The sequence below is a fragment of the Pelecanus crispus genome, chromosome 6 (assembly GCF_030463565.1).
Source record: "Pelecanus crispus isolate bPelCri1 chromosome 6, bPelCri1.pri, whole genome shotgun sequence".
Taxonomy (NCBI): domain Eukaryota; kingdom Metazoa; phylum Chordata; class Aves; order Pelecaniformes; family Pelecanidae; genus Pelecanus; species Pelecanus crispus.
In genome coordinates, this window is record NC_134648.1 from 3473972 (window position 1) to 3495999 (window position 22028).

A 22028-nucleotide genomic window follows, 5' to 3' on the forward strand; every position below is an offset into this window, starting at 1 on the left:
TGGGGTTTCCCCTCTGAATTTGGTTTCTCTGAGCATGGCTGTACTGACCTTCGTTTCTCGTGTAAAGCTATGTAGGAAATGCTGTGCATACGAATGAATGGGAATATTACTTCTAACCACAGAGGATTAAACATCTTGGTCCCATCCAGCTTCCTTTAGAGCCAAGGAGCGATGCTGAGCTCTCGGAGCTTTGTAGCATTTCTCTACTTCAAAATTCTCTACTCTTAAATTCTAATACGTGATGTCATTTTGGATGTATTTAAGAACTGCGTTTCCTTCTGGTTTACATTGATGGATTCAGCCTGGGTGCAGTTCTGAAATGTTGGATGCTGCTGGGAAATGGTTGGTTTATTGCGTTCCAAAAACTTTTTCCTGAGGGTTTTAGAAGAAAATAACAATTCATGGCAACATGAATGAATGTTCCAAAATACCGGCTACTAGAATTAATGGTTAAACATTCCTATATTAAAGCTGTTAACAAATGTATGTGATAAAATTATTCTGCTTCCTTATGTGAAAAAGAATCTTCCAGTTATAGGCACATCAAGAAGAATTAAAATGATTTTTCTTATTTAAAAAATGTCATATTTTCAAATTAAGCTTCCATTTCACCTGCGAGCATTGGGATCAGTCATGGCACAGCCTTGCTTTGTAAAGCATATGGGAAGGGGTTGAACACCAGCAACTTCATGCAGCTCAAACTTTACAAACCACAGCTGTGGTGTTTGTAAATCTCCAGGGACTTCGGCATTCTTGCGGGGATCCTTTGAAGAGCGTGAGATCTTTTAAACCCCACGAATGGGACGGCAGGAATTGGTTGCAGGGCAGACCCTCATGCTGGAGGCTGTTCTGCCACCGCTCCTGGCCTGCCTGTGCACGTAGCACTCAAGTGGAACTGTAGTGCCATCAGAAGTCAAATACATTTTTGAATTATCGCAAAAGTGATGCTTAATACATTTTTACATTGTTAGGGACCAGAACTTTGCTGAACAAGTGCTGGTTTTCATTCCTTTCGCGTTTCTGAAGTACCCTTCCTTACCGAGTGAAGCGCCAGAGAAGGAAAAAGAAAATCCATCCCTCTCCTTGCCTGCCTAAAGAGGCAATCGTACCGTCCTAAAAATAACCAAGGAAACCGAAACAGAAGTCTTGGTGAAATTCAGGCCCTCCCTCGGTGGGAGTTTTGCCATGAATTTCAATGAGTTCAGGACTTCGATGCGTTGGCCAAGCGCTGAGGTTGAGTTGTTCCCGGGCGGTTGTGCCAGCTGCCCCTTGTTCTGTTTCCCAGAATAACCACTTCGATAAGGTATTTATCGCTTACAAATATGGAACGGGTCCTGTAGTGAGCACTTCACGTTACAGAGGAGCTGTCATTTAAAAACACGCAGCAAATGCTTCCCTGAAACTTTTTGCGGGGGTTATTTTTAGTTGTTTGTTTAAGATTGACGATGACCCTCTAAGAAAAAGGCCAATTTAAACATGCCGCTAGGGAGCAAGCGCAATCTTTGAAGTAATGAATGTCCGGTGATTCTTATTTACCGTCGAACTACTAACATTATAACTGGTAGGTGCATATGATCAATTCGTTTTTAACAAAATGAAATTTCTAGAAGATAATTCAGCCGTGGAAGAGATTGGGTTATGCTTGCTTAAGTCCAAGTAGAGCTGAATGTATCCTCAAGCTGAACTTGTCCCATGGCCATGAGGCCAACGAAGGGAATATCACAGCACCCCTTGAGGCTAGAGCAGAGGTGATTTCCCTTTTGGAAAAAAAAGGCTGAATGTCTCGATTAATTTGCTTTGGGAAAACCTATTCAAGCTGAAATTTATGTGGACCCTTAACGTGCTTTGCAAGATCGGGACTTTAGCATAGACTTTGCTGTTGAGGCTTATTCTTTTCTAAGCGTAATTCTTTTTACAGCGGTTTGCTCTCTATAAATGATGGAGAGCTGCTTCTGTCCCATTCCCTTCCATCTGCTCCCTCCCCAATTACTGTTTTGCAGCCAAAATTGTGAGGCACGATGTGCGATGACGATGAAACCACTGCCCTTGTATGTGACAATGGTTCGGGGCTTTGCAAAGCTGGGTTTGCAGGAGATGATGCCCCAAGAGCTGTATTCCCATCCATCGTTGGACGGCCCCGACATCAGGTCAGTTAGTTCTAAAATGGAAGCGCGCTCTGGTTTGGGGGGTGGTTTTGGGCTTGTTTTGGGTTTTTGTGGGTTTTTTGAGACTTTAGGTGTGGCAGTGATAAAGCGTCAGATTTATTCAGGCAAAACTCCCATCGGCCTTTGTAGTTTAGCTTGTTAAGAACTGGAGGATTGAGCTGCACATCTTTAATGCTATGAGGTAAACTTACTGATCCTTTGGAAAAGGTGTTCTTCAGCCATAAAATGTTGACTATAAAAGAACTTGAGCGTTTTAATGAGATGAAGGTGTCTTATGGGGGGAAAAAAAAACACCCAAACCCAATACTGCTGGATTAAGTAATACTTGCTGTATTAATACAAAGAAAAAAGATAGGCAGAACAGTTCTAGCATGAAAAACAATAATAGTGATAAGTTCCTCTTTTTGTTCCATTAAGCAACAGTATAGCCCAATAAACTTCCAAAAAAGGTCTCTAGCGCATCACCATATCAACTCAAACAGGACTGGAAAGGATAAATGTGACTTTTCTTGACCTTGGAAGGGGTCTTCCTGCTTCATTAATTTCCTAACAGTTTCTTTATAAATAGAAGGTGCAGATTGTTGGTCATTTTATTCATATCTGAGTCAGATTTTAATTTTCTGGGCTGTAAAACCCCTTTTCTGAAGTTCTGTGTGTCCTTTTGCTGAGCTAAATAAGCCTGGCTTGACAGGTGTAAAAATATTAAGCATTTTAAGGAACGCGTTTTGGACACCTCTGTGAGTTGTTGAAGTTGAATATCAGTGGTTGAAAACATGCCCATTCTTTAACCTCTCAAATTGTTCATTGGCTTTTATTAGTGATTAGAGCTGGCATGTAATTTTGCACAGTTTAGCAGCTCAGCAGCTGTATTATTGAATCCATGGAATTAAAACGTATCCATGAGAAAAAAAAACATTTTTATGCTAGCTGATGAATAATATTGTACCTTGTATGTTTTTATATTACTTGGGGCAATCATGATAGGCTTCCTAATGCAAACATGATAAACTTAGTAAAACTATTATTTAATAAGTGAGCTTTCTTTTAGAAAATCTGCCTCTGTTTTATATAAATTAAGGCTTTTTGGCAAAATGTCTATTTTTCAAACCATTTTACTTCCAGCGGGGGGGGAGAATCTCACTTTTTAAAGGCAATAGTGGAACTGCCTAGACAGAAAGGGCAACCACATACATAAAGTAAATCTAGGGAGATTCAATCTTTTTCACCTATAATTCCTTCCCTTTACTCCTTTGTGCAACCACGAAGGATCCATCCCTTGTGGAGAGCCAGGAGGTTGCTGATGCCTGCCTGGGCTGGGCTCCGGCATGGGCATTAGCACCAAGCATGAGATGCCTTCCTTCCTTCCTTGCTTTTTGAGGCTGCCTTGCTCTTCCTGGTGGGTTGACAGGGGGAGTTAGTACAGAGTAGGTGGTTACCGATAAATTCACATTTTAGTTCCTTGCACGTTTTGGGGGTGCTTTCTGGAACGGCAGTAGCAGTAGCGGACTTAAAAATTATATTCTCTCTCTAGTATGCATGATCTACTGCACTAATATTAGAATAATACACTTTGCAGGGTGTTATGGTCGGAATGGGTCAAAAAGACAGCTATGTAGGGGATGAAGCACAAAGTAAAAGAGGGATCCTGACACTGAAGTATCCCATTGAGCATGGAATCATCACTAACTGGGATGACATGGAAAAGGTAGGTGTTTATTTTTAATGTAATTTTGTTTAGACATCATCTCATCCAAGATGTACAATTTGCCATTACCTTCTTGCAAACCAAAGGGAAAATCGTTGAAGAATTTGTAATTGCAGTACAGGTAAAGGGTATTACAGTACAGTATGCTAGTACAGGAGTTAATCGGATCTTGGCACTTCTGGAGTGACTGTTCTTTGAAAAAGTAAATGCTTATTACTCAGTGGATTTGGCAGTATGTTATAAAAGTATTTTATGCTTTGTACGTACTGGTTTTGGTCTTGAAGTTCATACAGAGGTAGAACATTTGACAATGATAGAAAGTAGCTAAAGTAGACAAAAAACAAATACAGGTTGCGATTCATCAGAGGTGACTCGGAGAAATATTAAAGATACACTGCTTAAGCTGGGAGCAAAAACTGTAAAGTGGAGGGATGATTTTCCCTCCTCAGTACTTGCCTACATGAACAAGACGATGGGTGATGCCCACATCTTGTATTGCATATGACATTCTCGCTGTCAATTAAAGAGGAAGAGACAGATTGGGGCTTCCTATCCCTATGCTAATTCTTAGAGAGTGCTTTTTTTTTTTTCTTTTGCTTTTTTTTTTCTGAAGCATGTTTTTCTTTGCCAATTCCAGTTAGCTTTTAATGTCTGGATGGTGAGAAGGTGTCTTATTCCCTGTGAAGCCTGACTTTCTTGGCATGTGGTCAGTGCAACGACCTCTTTGTGAAATGCCCGCTTAAGGACGTCCCAGAGCAGGCTCAGGCGATGAGGTGTGCTCATGGGAGAAGCTGGAGAGGCAGGAGGAGTCCGAAGGGCGCTCTCATTCTGCTAAATATCTCTGATATCCCCTATGTCCTGGTGTCTTGAGGAAGCATCTGAGTCTGTATGTGGAAATATTGTATGTCTGCTTTAAAGACAGGATTGCAATTCAGTCCCTTGTCATCTCCAGGTGGAATGGTATGGGAAGGAAACTCCACAAACGAATGCTTCTAGGAATGTCTTCCTGTGGAAAATACCACCGAAAGGAAGACACGGGCCGGTGGTGTTCTGTACTCACACTCGCTGAGGCGAGGTGTATACGACTCTAATACGTATCTCTAAAGTCAGTTCTTGTGTCGTATTTGTGAACCTGAATTGATAAGCACAGAGCGTTCCAGATGAACAGACCAAAGTCAATACAGGAACGGTGGGAGTTCCTCAGCTCATATCTGGAAATAAATTGCCCACCCGCTCCTCTAGATGGAAGCATAGTATTTGCATTTCGTTACTGCACTGCTTGCTGGGAGGACACCTTGCTTGTTTCTGCAGAGTAGAAAGTCTACCTCGTACAACCCGTTATGGTGTTCTGCCTGATAATTTTCCTGCTGTCTGCATTCAGCGAGAAATTCTATTTCCCTGTAGGGGATAAAAAAAAAATTAAAATAAAATTGGAGGTCACTATGTTCTTCCCTCAGCAATTGGTCTCTGCATGTGGAAATTGCCCCGTGTATAACACATACTGGTATGTGTTCTTTTTCTGGGTGATGCTGGATGCTAGAGCAGACTGTCTAAAATCTAGTTAGGAAAAGGAATTAGAGAAGGTAGAAAGGGTGGCACGTGCTTTACTGTAGTGTAAACTCATGGCTAGATTGATTGCTTTTAGGGTGTAATGTGGTGGAGGCTTCAGGCAGTGCTGTAATTCAAATAATGGTCAGATAGCATATGGGTTCTTGTAGTTTAAGCTTTTCCTTCTCTTTGTCACTGTCGTGGTTTAGCCCCAGCCCCAGCTCAGCACCACGCAGCCGCTCGCTCACTCCCCTACCCCGATGGGATGGGGGAGAGAATCGGAGGAGGAAGAGTGAGAAACACTCCTGGGGTGAGATAAGAACAGTTTAATAATTGAAATAAAGTAAAATAGTAATGCTAATAGTAACAGTATAATAATGATAATAATAATAATGATATCCAAAGCAAGTGATGCCCAATGCAATTGCTCACCACCCGCCGACCGATGCCCAGCCAGTTCCCGAGCAGCGATCGCTGCTCCCCGGCCAACCCCCCCAGTTTCTATACTGAGCATGATGCCGTATGGTATGGAATAGCCCTTGGGGCAGTTTGGATCAACTATTCTGGCTGTGCCCCCTCCCAGTTTCTTGTGCCCCTGGCAGAGCATGGGAAGCTGAAAAGTCCTTGACTGGCATAAGCAGTACTTGGCAACAACTAAAAACATCAGCGTGTTATCAACATTCTTCTCCTACTAAATCCAAACCACAGCACTGTGCCTGCTACTAGGAAGAAAATGAACTCTATCCCAGCCGAAACCAGGGCAGTCACTTAAACGGATGAAGGAATTACTTTTGAAAGTGGGTCCCTAGCCCAAACTTACCTTCTTCTGACAGACTGCTTGCAACATGCAGTAGCTGGCAAAGGTGCCCCACCACTGAGCTGTGCTTGGACTTCTTGCTGAGGCCAGGAGCAGAGCGGGGCAGAAAGCGGGGGCTGCTTTCAAGTGAACGAGCAATGGGCAAGACGCACGAGAGAAAGGCAGTGGGAGGGAAGAGACAAGAAACAGCGCTGCTAACGTTTGTGATTATTGCAAATAAAAAAAAAAGGTTTTTTTCTTTTTTTTTTAATATACGGGCTTCTCTGATTCAACTGTATGTCTCAACTTCCCCTGAAGCTCTGTAACATGCACATGCGTGCACACATGTACGCACATGTGCACACGCTCTTATGGCTGCGAGAAGTTCTGAAATGCAATTCCTAAAGTTTTAATGCTAAGGGAATATCTTTCTGAATGCATATTCCCCCCCCACCCCCCACCTTGAGATTTTTAAACCAGTTGCATGATTTTGATCCGAACCACAAATTTCTTTCCAATGCTTGGAAATCATACTACTAAAAGTATCATGATATGGAAGAAACAAGAGAATTACTGGGTAGTGTGCCAGAAATGGGCCAAAGGCATAACAGTGCAGTGCCCACCCATCCACACAGTACAAAAAGAGGGGGGCCACCAAAAGATTAGGCTGAGCGTGCATGTGTACGAGAGAAAGCGAGAGCGAGGATGCTGCAGGATGCTCAGACATTCGTGTGAATGGAGGAGGAGACCGTGTAGGCGATGAAATGAAGCATTCTTCTTCTCCTGTGCTTCAATTCACAATATTCAAATTGGGACTGCTCTGTTTTCCGCTGGATAATAATACAGGGCATTGTGCATCACTGTTAATTTGTTCACAGCGACTGAGCTGACAGCATATGGGAGGGAAAGCGTTGGGATGGAGCCTTTTCTGGCTCTGGTGACTATGTAAATGTTTAATATAAGTGTTGGAATAATTCTTCCTCAGTAATTTCTCTTTGCTGTCGTGCTTGCTGCTTACATTTAATTCTCGTGACCTATAAAATCCAACACTGAACTATTTTTGTTTCTTGTCGAATATCATTATCCATTAACATTATGGTTATCGGTAGGTCAAATCTAACGGGCTGTGCAGTGCCTAATCGTGCCTGGTTTTGAGGAAAACACCTGCAAACTGGCCGAGGTTTAGGCAGGGTCCTGATTTATGAGTCCAGGTTTGTTCCTCACTGCTGAAATGGCCACTACTTTGTCAATTATGCAAGCACTCGGGTTTCCTTCTCTTCCTTAGCTCTTTCCTGTCTGAAGTGGCAGTCTCTTTCTTCTTATATCTGGTTTTTTTTTAAAAAAAAAAAACTTTTACCTGATTACTTTCTGTTTTGTTCAACTTCTCCCTGTGTTTGTATTCTAAACCTTCAAATGGAAGATGGCCAAGCATCCCAAGCCCCAGTTCAGAAACATCTGATAATTTTTTTTAGGGGACTGAGATGGAATTAAATTTTTTTTTTTTTTTTTTTTAAGGGCTGATAATTTTCTTAATGAATAATTCCAGCTCTGGACAGCTGTTGACTTTGTAGGTGCTTCAAATTTAGAGAAGATCTTTTTTCCACTTAAGTTCATTTTGGAGCATAATAATACTTGTTTCTAGGATATTAATCAAATAAACTTACCCATAAAACTATCCTGATATTTTGTGCTCAGAAATAAGCTTGTTGGGTCAGGCAAAGCTGAGCTAAAGGGAGGAAAAAAAAAAGAAATAAGGGTAGGAAAGAATTAAATGAGAAGATAAGAAGTATTTCGTCGTGTTACTGAACAGTCGGTCTTCGAGCTGGTGTCAAGGAAAAAAAAGTCCTTTCAGTTCTTCACAGCCATAGTCCTCGGACAATCAAAGCCAGCATCGTTTGATACAGGTAGCACCTTCCAACACAAAAAAATACTTTACAGTAGTTTTCATGCCAACATGAAAAAGTACTTTGCAGATTGTGACTAAGAAATTTAGTTACTCTATAGTGAGAGTTTGATTCAAGAGGAGGCTGAGGGGAGACCTTATCGCTCTCTACAACTACCTGAAAGGAGGGTGTAGCAAAGTGGGTGTTGGTCTCTTCTCCCACGTAGTTAGCAATAGGACAAGAGGGAACGGGCTCAAGCTGCGTCAGGGGAGGTTTAGATTGGATATTAGGAAAAATTTCGTCACGGAAAAGGTAGTCAAGCATTGGAAGAGGCTGCCCAGAGAGGTGGGGAGTCCTCATCCCTGGAAGTGTTCAAAAAAACGGGCAGACGTGGCACTTTGGGACATGGATTAGTGGGCATGGTGGTGTTGGGTTGATGGTTGGAGTGAGGATCTTAGAGGTCTTTTCCAACCTTAATGATTCCAAGTTTTTACTTCCATTATAAATAATCCAGCCGCCAAGCCAGGAAACATGAAATTGCTACTCTCTCCTTAATTGGTTTAGTGTGGACTTGGTAATGTAGGTTAATGGTTGGACTGGATGATCTTAAAGGTCTTTTCCAACCTAAATGATTCTATGACTCTATGAAATATCTGTGGCATAAAGGGCCTTTCGCTTCTTTGGAAATAATTAGATTTCTAAAAAGCATCTTGGCAATGACTTGCATGACTTGCAACTGGATCAGTCTCAAGCAGCTTGGAATGGAGAAGTCTTTCCAGGTTCGAACACCTCAGTGCTTCACTCAGCTTCTGTATCGGAGCACTGGGGGTGGGAACTAACAGTGCCCCTGCTTAGAGAGGATGATCCGTGCTCTGTTTAGGGAATCCAAACTGGAAGGACTCCATTGTGTAGCTTTATTCTGTGGTTACATACAGTAGAAACCCAGTGGTTTTGTTTCTAATTTGGAGTTGAATTGGGCAGATTCGCTCTTGCATGCTTTCTGTCTATTTTAATATGTCTGTAAAAAAACCTAATCACTTGGACTGTATTTGACAAGCTTTCTGTGTAGTTCTGTGGACAGGAGAAATGATTTTCAGAACACTTTTCTAAAGTGATTTTCATTTTTAGATTTGGCATCATTCTTTCTATAACGAGCTCCGGGTTGCCCCAGAGGAACACCCCGTCCTGCTGACCGAGGCCCCTTTGAATCCCAAGGCCAACCGCGAGAAAATGACTCAGGTAATCGTCTGAATGTTGTGCTGCAGGTCATTTCTGCACAGAAGCAGCTAAAAATATAAGTAATCCTGGGTATTCAGCTTTCTTCTTAATCTGGGAGAGAATCCTTTGTGGGTTAGTGTGGGTTAGCACGCTGGCTAAGTCATGGGCAGGGAGCAAGAGTTTCTGCTGCTCACGCAAGTTCTCTGGATGGCCCTAAAATGTTTCGTGCTTGTGTGTGGCAGTGAGATGTATGGAACTAGCATCTTAAAAGCTTGAAGTAATTTTCTTTGTTCACGAGACTGTGTGTGTGATCAGTTCTTGAAGTGGGGAAGCTGGTGGCCAAGGTGGCTCCTGATGCTGAGTTTCGGTGTGTAGGTAATGTTAACCCAGGATTCGTGTAATTTTTTGGATGGAGTTACGAGTCACTGACGTATTTAAATCTGAGGTTTGCAAGCGCTGTAACGTGGGTCGTGTACCAGCTGAATCACACTTCTGTGTGAGTTTTGGATCAATGACATCTTTCATGTGCCTGCCTCTGGCCACCACGAGTGCTCAACTTGTAGTAGCCCAACTCCTCAGCTCATGCTGTATCAGCTCCTGCTTTCTACCCTGAAGACTGTCGCTTTATCAACACTTTTGCATCAGACAAAATGCTAGTTACCGTATCAGAATAGCTTTTTTTTTTTTTTTTTTTTTTTTTGAGGGGGGGAGATTTGAATAAAGATATTTGAAAGCCATCATGCAGATGACTTCGTGGAGCTCCCAGCTAGAGCACCTCTTCAGGGATCAAGGAAAAACTGTTCAAAAACTGCAATGTTTGTGCTGGCTTGGGAAAATGAGTTGTCTGAAGCATTCAAACTTAAAGGATGCTTTGCGAAATGTTTCGGCCTGTGACATACCCAGTCTGATTTAGGAAACTCAGATCAGAACCAAAAGCTGACCTCTGAAGTTTGTGTATTTTGGAGCAGCCTTCTGGCCAAAAGTCCATGTTATAAATTTAGCCAGTGATGTAACCGGAAGTGTGATTTAAATACAGATATAGGTATAAAATCACCTGGGAAAATTAGATGTGGCTCTGCACTTCCCTTTGTGCCCACTTTTGGCATATATTTAATAGGAAGATTATGCATTAATTTAGCAACAGTGTAAATAAACTAATTAAGTAGTGAGCTTGACAGCACGCATTGCTGGGAGATAATACATCTGGGAGATAATAAACAACAACAGACCATGAGAAAAGCCGAGTTTATAACAACCAGGAGGAGCAGTTCATACAGTAGACATGTCTAGGACTGTTTCTCTGTCATTATACTGTAATGATAAATCCTGTTTTCAAGATTGTTTAAAGGCGTATTGTTTATTACTGATTGCATTAAATTCATTACATTAATTAACTATGAAATATCGGTAATTTGTGTATTCTTTAATTGGAAGCATACTTTTCATTAAAAGTAGACTTCATTGGCAAAGGTGTAAGCTTATGAAATCCAAAGTTTAAGCTTAACCCCCTGATGTCAGTGGCTCTGACGGGTACAGTGGTGATGGTTGAGTCCCCATCCCTGGAGGTATTTAAAAGATGTGTAGACGTGGCGCTTAGGGACACGGTTGAGCGGTGGACTTGGCAGTGCTAGGTTTATGGTTGGACTTCATGATCTTAAGGGTCTTTTCCAACCTAAATGATTTTATGGTTCTATGAAAGGTGGTCGCAGCGGCAGTAGTGATGGGGTAGCACTGCCTAGGGTGGGTGGCGTTGGTTTAAGAAAGGATACAGGTCATAGGGTTGTCCAGAGCGTGTTAGTTCACCGGGAGCCCTTAACGGTTTTCCTTAGCAGAGCTCCAGTGGAATTCCAGCTGGAAACAAATGTTATTCCATCTGCTCGGATAAAATTGCAGGGAATCTGACGCAGGAGATGGAAAGAGCTGGAGCTTGTTAGAGTAGAGGAGGTAGGGGATGAGGCAAGAGAATGTGGCGAAGGTCGCCATAAAGAGAAAAGATGAACGGCTGTGTTTGCTGGGGGGCAGAATGAGACGCAATGGGTTTAAACTAGCCCAAGTGAGGGGTTAGCTAGACACCAAGAAAACCCTGATAACAGCCAGTATGGTGTATCACTGGGTTTGTTTGCTGGAGGAATCTGTGGGTGCTCCAGCAGAGGAGTTCCTGAGACAGAACCAAAGCTGTGTTAGGAATGGCTGATTCTTCCTTGAGATGGGATGAGACAGGTTATTCTTTGTGGCTTCTTCCAGCTGTGTCTACTATACATTTTTTAGAGCGCATGCACACACGCGCTCTCTCTCTCTCATTAAATATATATATAACCCCCCCACCTTAGATTGCTGCATTGTTGCAGTCCTGCCATCAGGGTAAAAAAGTTATTCCAAGGTGTCATCTTCAATTAATATTATCAGTAAAAATCTGACCTAGTCTGAGGTTAATGGAAAGATATCCACTGACTTCAGTGATTTTTTTTTTTTTTTTTTTTTTAAAGTGAAATACTAAAGAAAACATAGTGTGCTGTTCACAGAAGAACCATGTTTCAGGAGGGGACTCGGGAGTAGTAACTGGCAGTATTCATTAAAAAAAAAGCCATTTACTGTCTCTTCAGATGCTCATAAGTGTAGATCCTAAAGGTTTTCAAATTCTTCATTCTAGATTATGTTTGAGACGTTCAACGTGCCAGCCATGTATGTAGCAATTCAGGCAGTGCTGTCTCTGTACGCATCTGGAAGAACGACTGGTGAGTCTTGCTGGGAGTTGTATTTTCCACCTGCCCTTCTCCTGCGGATGTATATGCACGTAGGCGCACACAGGGATGTATGTTGATTATGATGCACCAGCTGTGTGTTAAGAAGAACTGAGAGCCATATGGAAGCAGAGTAGTTCCCACCGTGCTGTGCAAGTACCACTGTTGTTTTCAACTTCGCGGCAGGTATGGGCGTACGCTTATGACTTTCTGCTTCAAAAGCTCAAGTGACTATGGCTCACCTCTATGGACAGATGAACGCTGATACAGTTTGATACTGCCCTTAATTGCACAGCATAGAGAAGAGGCTGTTTCTTAACTAGATTGTTCCAAACCCATGGTTCCTTCTTACTTTAGACCTACCTCTATTGTTAAGCTCCATTCCCAGTAGAAAAAAAAACCAAACCAAACCAAAACATGCAGTAGCTAAATGAAAATATTTCATTTAAATGTTGAATTTCAATCATCTAATGATGTCTGCTGTTAAGCGATCATTAGAATTAGCATGGAGGTCTCTTCTTACTGCCATTTAGAGTCTGATCAAGCATTGAGATGACAAATTACTTCTCAGCAACACTTGAGTCTTCATATACTTCGAAAAAAATTTAAATACCATCTGTCTTTCGTAGCCTGATGCCACTATAAAACTTTGTATAAAAAGATCACCAGCTTACAGGAATTACAATTGTCATAAATACTTGTTTTATGTTTAAAATTCAACTATTTGTGTGTGTGTTTGGTATCAGAAATGCTCTATTCATTTTGAGTGGAAAACATGTACTTTATTTCCTATCCAAGAATATAAGTAACATGGCTGTGCACAGATAAACTGTTGTTATATTTTCCTTAATGGGGTGGTTTATTTTAATGGCAGATTCAAATTTCTAATTTTTTAGATTTTTTTAAAAATTTATTTACAATTTGTACATTATATCATGTCTGTAAAGTGCGGGGGGTTGTCTGAAATGAAAGCCTCTGCATCCATGTAAAATCATTATTGGTAGTGTCCATTTGGCAAGAACAATACAACCAAATTGCTGAACGTTACATGTCTCTTTTCCCCCAAATGCAGTTGCTGCTTAGTCTGTGCTAACGATTCCATCTCGTGTGAGCAGCTCTTTAGTTATAGAAATGACAGAAGCAATTGCCATGTGAGCATCTTCATTTGTTGTTGCGTGTTTCAGTTGAGAATATGGAGTATGTGGAGACCCTGTATCAGTGGGAAATAACCAGCTTCTCCTTTTCTTTCACTTTCCAGGAATAGTTTTGGATTCTGGGGATGGTGTCACACACAACGTGCCTATCTATGAGGGCTATGCCTTGCCTCATGCCATCATGAGACTCGATCTGGCAGGCAGAGACCTGACTGACTATCTCATGAAAATTCTTACGGAGAGAGGCTACTCTTTTGTCACCACTGGTAATGAGCTGTGCTTTGGATGCACCCTGCATGCGTTTTCTCTGTCAGTTGTCTTATTATGCAGGAAGTGTGTACCTGGTGAGGTGCATCAAACCATCACTAGGCTGGCCTGGGAAAAACAGTTCATGGTAGCTAATGGGGTTCTCCTGACTTTGGCTTTCAGCATGTATGTTGAGCATCAAGGACGAGGATGCCACCTCATTAGGAAATGCTAAGTCACTGACAAATATAACTGTTGTGTTTGATCATACCTCTTCCACAGACAAAGGAACAAAGCCAGTAGCTGGTAATGGATGAACCTCTGGAGATTTGGTCAAGGTTTTGGGACATAAACATGTAAACATTAATCTTTACAGTATTCTGTAGTACAATATATCTTTTATTTGCCGATGAGGGAAATTTGGCAATGCAAAGAGAAAGTAATGTTGTTGAGACAACAGAGAAGTCAGAACCCAATGAACTGTATGACTGTCATGAACTCGGGGAGACGTGCATGAGAAAATCCGTGTCCTGGCTGTCATACTGTGTGTTGATTAAAAACTTGTTGGCTGTCTGCAGCGGAACGGGAGATTGTGAGAGACATCAAGGAGAAGCTTTGTTATGTGGCTTTGGATTTTGAAAATGAAATGGCAACTGCTGCTTCTTCCTCCTCTCTTGAAAAGAGCTATGAGCTTCCTGATGGACAAGTCATCACCATTGGGAATGAACGCTTCCGATGCCCAGAAACTCTCTTCCAGCCATCCTTCATAGGTGGGACAGGACTTTTCTTTCTAGGGGCTTGACAGAGAATGAAAAGAAGAATTTCTTAGGAAGTGTAGACAACCTTCAGCTGTAGGAACTGAGGTATTTATCCTCAAACGTCCTTAGAAACATGCAGGTTCTATTGACTTAATCAGTTCTTCAGAAGCTATGAACACTGCTGCTACAGCTGCTGGGCAAAAAGATGCCTGTCAGTTTAGAAGTACCTGAATTCTAAGATGGTTTAAACCTCTTATAAATGCAGTAGAGTTTCTAAGATGATGTTTCAGAGTACTGTCAGAAGATCATGCTTTTTATCTTGACTGGCTGATATAGAACCACACAGGGCTGTTTATGTGGGGTTTTTATCTAGATGCTGCTTCCATTTATCATTTTATTATATTAATCTGTAATTTAATCATACAAAATCAAATCGTACATTATTTTTCAGTAGTTTTATCTGTAGTGTTAAAATTCCCATTCTATCCAGTGGATGCCTGACACTTTATGTGGTTAACTTGTACTGTCCTCACAAATTTCCTAATTTCCACTCAAATTCCACTCTTGAGGACAGAGCAAAATGGCTGCAGGCAGTTTGGCATGATTTCCATTAAACTAAATAGTGAAGCTGGCTATGTTTGTATGTAGAAAGGAAACTATTCAAGTATTAATACAGCTCCAAGTTCTGTATTTGCACATCAGTAGGAGTGATGTTCAAATATGCTGTATTTCAACATTAGCAGGAGAAATTCTTTTTAGTAGGTAGAGGGATTTGGCTGCCAGGAACGTATCAGGGGTCAGAGTTTGGTGCTCAACAATGGTCAGCGTCAGAAACATAGCGATGGAAGTCAGTGTTTCCTGGATCACAGATCTTTGTCAAAATGTGTGTGTTAAGCTAGTTAAAAAGTCCAGTACTTAAAATTCAAACTGTATTCCCAGGATTGTATCTGGCCTGTTCCTTTTCTTTAGCAAAAAATAGTACCATAGGTTAACTTCACTGTACTGGCATTCAGTAGCAAGGTAGCTCCCTGAAATGCCAAGTGGGCTTCTATTTCTAGCTAATGGCATCATAAAAAATTATAAAAATGGCAAACTATTGCAGTAATGCCTCATTTAAAATTTTTCCTTAAATAATGTTAATTTTTTTTTTTTTAACTTGAGTAAGTAAAAAAACCCAGTATGAAATCATAATGGGGATCTTCCTTCCTCCGAAGTGTATTTTGCTTGTATAATTACTATGCTGAGATTACAAAGAAGGTGAGAAGTATGTCTTGTTTTTCTCCTTCCTTTCCTAAGCATCATATAGCTTTTTTTTTTTTCTGGAGTTTTCTTAAGGGAGATGGCTTGGACTAGTGAGCCTTCCTTTCATTTTAACAGTAAGAAAAAGCAGGGGACAAAGAGAAATAACATGTTGAAACTTCTTTGCACTCAGGGATGGAATCTGCAGGTATCCACGAAACGACTTACAACAGTATTATGAAATGCGATATCGACATCCGTAAGGATCTCTATGCTAATAACGTCCTCTCTGGAGGAACCACGATGTATCCTGGGATTGGCGATCGTATGCAGAAAGAGATTACAGCTTTGGCTCCAAGTACTATGAAGATTAAGGTAATTTTGAACACCTGCACTTACAAAAGAAGCTTCTGTTGGAAAGTTAGATCTCGCAAACAAATCAAAAATATCTGTAAAAGAACATCCAGGTCTTGCACCCCAAGTCCTGATGTTAGGAGAGCCTTGGACAGCCTGCTTAATTTATACCTCTTTTCCTCCTACCAGCCAAAGCAGAATTAAAAGAGGGATTTGAGAGGTACTGGAATAAAAATGGTTGCTGAAGCCATGGAACTTGATGAGGTCATTTTGAGAAAATGCGAAACAACAGTTAAGGAAGAGAGTCCTGTGGGATTCCCAGTGAAATAGGGCTATGAGGGAGAAAAGGGCTACTTGAAGAAACCCACAGAACAAGAAGAGAGGTAGGGATGAACCTGGAGAAGATGGAGCTGTAAATACTAAAGGGGGCATGAACAACTTGAGAAGATACTGGGAATACTGTAGGCTTCAAGGCTTAGCTAGCAGTGACAGTCAGTAGTGAAAAGGGTGAAAGAATAAATCCAAAATCCAAGCAGCATGCAAAGTCTGCAGCTTGTTGGCTATTTGAAAGGACCCTTTTGGCTTGGACTCAAGACAACGTACAGTGAAACAGAGAGGCCCCTTTTATCAGGCAGCAGATGGCATGCGGAACGGGCAGGACATGGGGTGGCAGGAATGGAGGCAGGAGCACGCAGAAGCAGGAGTACATCCAGTGTATTTTAACAATTCAGTGGCTAAGGGGGGAATCAGCAGCAGGTCTTCTAGCTCTACGTCTAGCACTTAGCTAGATACAATGCCAGTGTACCTTGGTGTTTTTTGGTTTGGGGTCTTTTTTTGTTGGGTTGGGTTTTTTTTTACGTAAAAGAATTCCTTTATACTTAAAAATGCTCAGACCATTCTGCGTAGTGTTGTCCCAGTGGTCTTTATTTACAACCAAATTAGGTCAATGCTTCAGAATTTTAATTTTCTTTCGTACATGTTTATAATTTTTTGGTAGCTGTGTTATGGGCCATCTGCAGATATCTCATGGGCTGCCATATTTGTCTGCTCATAGTGACATTATAGCATCTCTATCGACTTGAGGTGGAAGACAAAATATGGCAGCCTTGCTACCTTTTAGGTGCTTTACTTCATTGGAGTCGTGCTTCTGTGATGAAAAGACTTTCACGTAGTTATTTCATCCAAAGAGATGTGTACTGTGTTATCTGCTTGTCGCTTTATTTACAACAGATTGCCCTTCTCTCCTAGATGATTGCACCACCAGAACGTAAATACTCTGTCTGGATTGGGGGTTCAATATTGGCATCTCTGTCCACTTTTCAGCAAATGTGGATCAGTAAAGATGAATATGAGGAAGCTGGTCCCTCTATTGTCCATCGCAAGTGCTTTTGAATACTTCCGTCATGTACGCTGTGTTAAGTAGTGCTGTTTCTCTACACACCACCTGCCCTCACTCACCTCTTGAGGGTGGTTTGGCTTTCTTCCACATGTTAAAAAACCCACGCTGTATGGATGTCATACGAATTAGCAAATTACTTCTAATTTTTGATGATAAAATGAGACTAATATTTCAGTGATGTGTGTTTTCCAAGATTAATAACAGTAGTTATACTATACATTTTTATAGACCTCCCTTCCCCCCGTTTTTAACTGTTGTACTGCCATCCAGGAGGTGACGCACGACGCTGCTGTGTGTTAGTCTCTGCTAATCGATGGTAAGTCTGACATGCACATAAGCGATTCTTTCAAACTCAAACATAATGCAAGACTTAGGTACCAGAGAAGGCTTATTTTATGCAGTTAAGTGGTACACAGGGTTTATTTTACTGAGGATACAGTGGATTTATGTGGGTACTGGGGTGCACATGGGTACCAGTTCTTTTGGTAGAGCTTGTATGGATGTCTTTCCTTGGTACCCTGCAATTGTTTGGCAGGAGACCTTTGTCTCCCTGTGACCACCAGTCCCCATCAGTAAGGAGCTTCAACAAGCTACAGTACTTCTGAACTTACACGTAATAGATTAATTTATTGGATGCATTATTGCTTGCTTCATCTCTCTTCCTAAGCAGCTAACTGATGTTTCATTTACTTTTGCTATATATGTGCTATGCTAAGTGAAGCTAATGATTACAGAGTAAATAATAACCTTCTGAATATGTTATTGAAATACTCTGGGTTTAATGGATCAATAAAAGTGTAATTATCCATGTAAGACTGCTGTGGCTTACATTAATTTCATAGTGACTAGTTTATCTGTTAAAGATAAAATAATAATTACTGATTTATATTTTAATTTTGTTATGAAAAAGGTTTCATTCCCTGAGTTTTCTAGATAAGCAATTTTTAACTGAAAACAGAATTGTTTCACAGTTTCTATTAAAAAAAACCCCAAAACTTCCTGGATGACAAATTTTCATAATGTTCTGTATGAAGATTAGGGTCAGCTATGAAGATTTTACTGTTTCAGGTACCAGGCGAGCGTGTTCTATATGACTCTGGATGCCATAGACTTTGGATTGATGTGACGTCAGGCTTGACGTCAATCCAACATCAAATCAAACCTGTCAAGTTCTTGCCAGTAAACACAATACCCTCTTTCCAAAGATGGGGAAAAGATATGAGTTGGATCTACGGACTTCTGAAAACGCATCTGGGGGTTGTTTTAAAGAATATTCTTACTACTGTGAGTTCCAACTCAAGGTGATCTCATTTCCTTATCCAGATGGTCTCATAATGGTAAAAGCTGGAAGACCTGTAAAGGAAGGATTCTTCAAAGGTCTGCTGTAGCTAGCACTACCTAATAAATAAGAGAGATGGGTCTTACCTTCATTCCCACTTTTGAAGAGCAGTCAGTTCAAATTGCCAGTATCCATGTCTTCTCAAGGAAATGTAAACCATTGCAAATTTTTCAGCCTCTGAATGAATTTTACTTTATTATCTTGGTCTCAGCTTATATGATTGCTCACTGCTTAAGTTGATAATAAATCCCCTTACATATAGGAATAGCACTGTCAACTGGCCTTACCAGCCGCCTAAGAAACATAACTTACATTTTAGTCTTGACCTCTTGTAGGTGTGATGTTCAAGAGCATAAACCTAGGTACTCAGATCTCTGGAGCTGAGGTACATTTGCAGTCCCCTGTAGTATCAAAGAGAAGTTCCATTTGGTTTGCTAATAATCTACTTGTCCTTGTTTCAATATTAAAACCAAAGGATCTGCTTTAGATTTTCAATTTCTTTTTAATATATCCTTTCAGTATATACTTACACCTTATTAATAAGGAGAAAAAAAATGTTTAAAAGTGTGTCTTTTTTTGTAAGTGGCAAGGGAGGTACATGTTTACAGCATTTGCATATACCTGAAAGAGTTCTTTGGGCTTTTCTTCTTTCCTCCCTTCCCCAGGTCTCCTTCTCTCATTCTCCACAACAAAATTCTCTTCAGTCCTTGGTTGGCATCTCTAGCCCCTGGCACAGCTGGGGCTCAGACGTGAGCTCTCAATGGTTAGAATATGAATCTTCATCCCACAGCTGACTCCTTTTTCAGTGTGGAAAAGCGTGATTATGCTCTGAATACCTCCCTAACAATCTGCATGTGGAATCTTATTCAAAATTAACACGCATTTTGAAAATAGAATTAATTATGTGCTAAGAGCAAATACAGATAAAAATAAGTAAAACTATTAAGCTGTTTGTGTGATTTGGCAAACCTCTGCTTCTCTGAGAGGAAATTGCCTTAGCCACCACGCAAGTCCTGCCTTTCTGTATGTGGCTGTACAGAACACTATAGCCATTGGAACCAAGAGGAGGGATCACCCATAGCCAAGAAAATAGTTCACAGTTTTTCCAGACACTCACCCGCTGTTCCCAACTACTCCTTGGTTGCCATTTCACTTTAAGGTTATCTTTACACCCTTGGACGTGTTAACGTTTATGCTCAGCCATACCTGTGCATACCTTACTCTGTAATCTGCTGTGGAAAACTAGCATGGCTGACAATAAGTATCCCAAATTTGAAAGAGCGTCTACGGATCGTGTCTGTGTAATATCAACCGTGCCACCAGTGCCAAATGTGCAGAAGTCATCTGGTTCTGGAGAATGGCTTTGCATTTCAGTTTTCTAATTTAGTAGGTTTTGCGTGCTTAATATTCACTTAGGTTTTCTTCCCTAGAGCCATACAGGCTATAAACACCTTCTCTAAAAAACAAACAAACCAAATTTCTTTCAACTGAGAAGTTAGGACTCAGAAGACACCTCCCCACCGCACTAATGTATCTTGAGGTTCATGATAAATTGTGGCTTTACCATATCATATTAAGTAGACCTCATGGGCAGAGGTAGTCCAGAAATTTTTTATCTTAAGAGCAGATGAACTTGATAGAGAAAGAAGATCATCTTCTACAATGAGGAAAGAGGTATATGTATTTTTAATAGATCCTATTGTTTCTGTAAATCACATCAACTTGTGGGTGAGACACTCCAAAGGTAGAACACTTATCTTCTCAGAAATGTAAGACAGCAAATCAAAGGCTACAAATAACTCTTTGTGTGGCTGTGGGTGATCTACTTTATTCAGTCCATGATGGTGATTTAATCACATTTTTCTAAAGAGCAGGTAGACTATTACCAAGCGAATTTGCATCACTATTTTACTTCGAGGTAAGTGTATCAAGATCATCTAACTAGAAGTTACCTTAAATTGTTAAAATATTTGTGTCTTTGGAGCAGGAAGTAAGAGTTACTGTTATAAACTGTCAAGGTGAAAGGAAATTCAACAGCTCGCTCCATACGGGCCAAGAGCGTGTCATATCCTCACTACACACAAACTGAATGATGCAAAGGAAGTGTGTTGCATTGGTCAGAGTTTGTGGCTGTCTTGGAAATAGTGTCTTGCAACAGAAATACTAATGGTAATGACTATCAGCCAGTTTTTTCTAGTTATGAAGATGTAAACTGTTCTACATCAAGAGCGTGCTTTTTCCTGCTGGCCAAAGCTGTCTGGTGGGGAGCATGAGGTAAAGGGTAGGGACCTACTCCCATTCCCAAAGGAGAATCCTCAGCTACGTTTGGGTGGTTTGGGCAATGAGTCTTCTCCAACTTTAACAGTGAGCCATGTTCAGTTGCGGATGCTATGTCTGGTTTTTGAAGGTACGGTTGTTTTTTTTTTTTTCAGGATATTTGCAAGGTAAAATTCTTAAAATTCTCAACATATGTTTTGGTTAATGCCACATCCTTTTATTTGACCTTTACTAATGAAATCTTGTATCTTTTCAAAATATGCTCCCTAAAAGATAATTTTCCTAGCCGGTGTCTTTGATTATTTTACCTCCTTTCTTTATTCAAGAAATGTATGTCTTCACATTCAAGACTCTTTCATAGCTTTAATCTGCTTCCTCTTTTTCCCTATTAAATGGTTGATTTATGCTTCTGATGAGCTTCTCTTTCAAATCAAGCATGCTGTTTCTTCGCCCCCCGTGGAGCAGCTCACTATAAACATCTTCTTCACAACTTCAGTCCTTCTAAATGCTTCTGTAAAACTTTATAAGGTCTTGATGCCTCTGAATCCTAACCAGACTTACAAGCTCAGATGGTTTTCTATGAAATGTTGCCCTGCCTTTTGCCACCCCAGTGTTATCCCTTTTCCTAGATTAAAAAGTTCTCATGAACAGGAACCAATTTTTGGTTTTTGTCTTTGTACAGAACCTTTTGTAGTTGGGTTTTTGGCCTCAGTTGGGCAGCTGTGCAGTGTAGGTGTATCAGAGTTATTGTGTGCTTCCAGGCTGTCCTTGCTGCGCTCCTTAACCTTGTGGAAGTGGCCTGATTCTTTCACCTGCTCAATTTCTTTAACAAGCTATAGTGTAAAATAGCAATGGGTGTGTGAAGCATTGTGTTTGAATACAATTCTTAAAAGTAAGGGTGCTCTTAGGTGAGAATAAGAGTATTTTTCAGACATATTTTTTTGGACTGATGTTGTACTAGGTATATACGGTGTCGTATATATGCATATTCGTATACATGCATAGCATACGAGGTTCATCTCAGAACCCTGCTGCTTTCAGACTGTTCAAGAAACTGTCTCCTATGTACTTTAAAATTTTCCAAGTTTTTCTGAACTTCACAGTTGCTTCTTTTTTAATTTAGTAATAGTTAATTTAATAATAAGCTTTCATTAACATTCTCAAAATTGCTTTCCTGGAAAGATGTTAAATAATGTGTCACTTCAA

General features: G+C 40.7%; 1 protein-coding gene across 5 annotated transcripts; it reads left to right on the plus strand.

Annotated features, from left to right (window-relative positions):
* The first annotated feature begins 1228 nt into the window (after positions 1 to 1228).
* On the plus strand, positions 1229 to 17719 carry LOC104031825 (actin, alpha skeletal muscle B). Of its 5 annotated transcripts, none has more exons than XM_009483946.2 (8): positions 1229 to 2147; positions 3742 to 3870; positions 9226 to 9336; positions 11966 to 12050; positions 13315 to 13476; positions 14035 to 14226; positions 15647 to 15828; positions 17056 to 17719. In XM_009483946.2, the coding sequence occupies exons 1-8, from the start codon at positions 2019 to 2021 to the stop codon at positions 17197 to 17199; spliced, it is 1134 nt and encodes a 377-aa protein (XP_009482221.1). In that variant the 5' UTR covers positions 1229 to 2018; the 3' UTR covers positions 17200 to 17719. The 5 variants fall into 5 exon arrangements, with proteins under 5 accessions (XP_009482221.1, XP_075569461.1, XP_075569463.1 ...); XM_075713346.1 differs by having other exon boundaries at positions 17038 to 17065; XM_075713348.1 differs by lacking the exon at positions 14035 to 14226.
* Positions 17720 to 22028: the final 4309 nt, after the last annotated feature.

Bases quoted from the DNA above. Each gene is read 5' to 3' on its own strand.
- LOC104031825 (XM_009483946.2), top strand. From the start codon at position 2,019: ATGTGCGATGACGATGAAACCACTGCCCTTGTATGTGACAATGGTTCG. The intron at 13,477-14,034 runs GTAATGAGCTGT...GGCTGTCTGCAG, and splicing joins CTACTCTTTTGTCACCACTG to CGGAACGGGAGATTGTGAGA. The intron at 14,227-15,646 runs GTGGGACAGGAC...CTTTGCACTCAG, and splicing joins CTTCCAGCCATCCTTCATAG to GGATGGAATCTGCAGGTATC.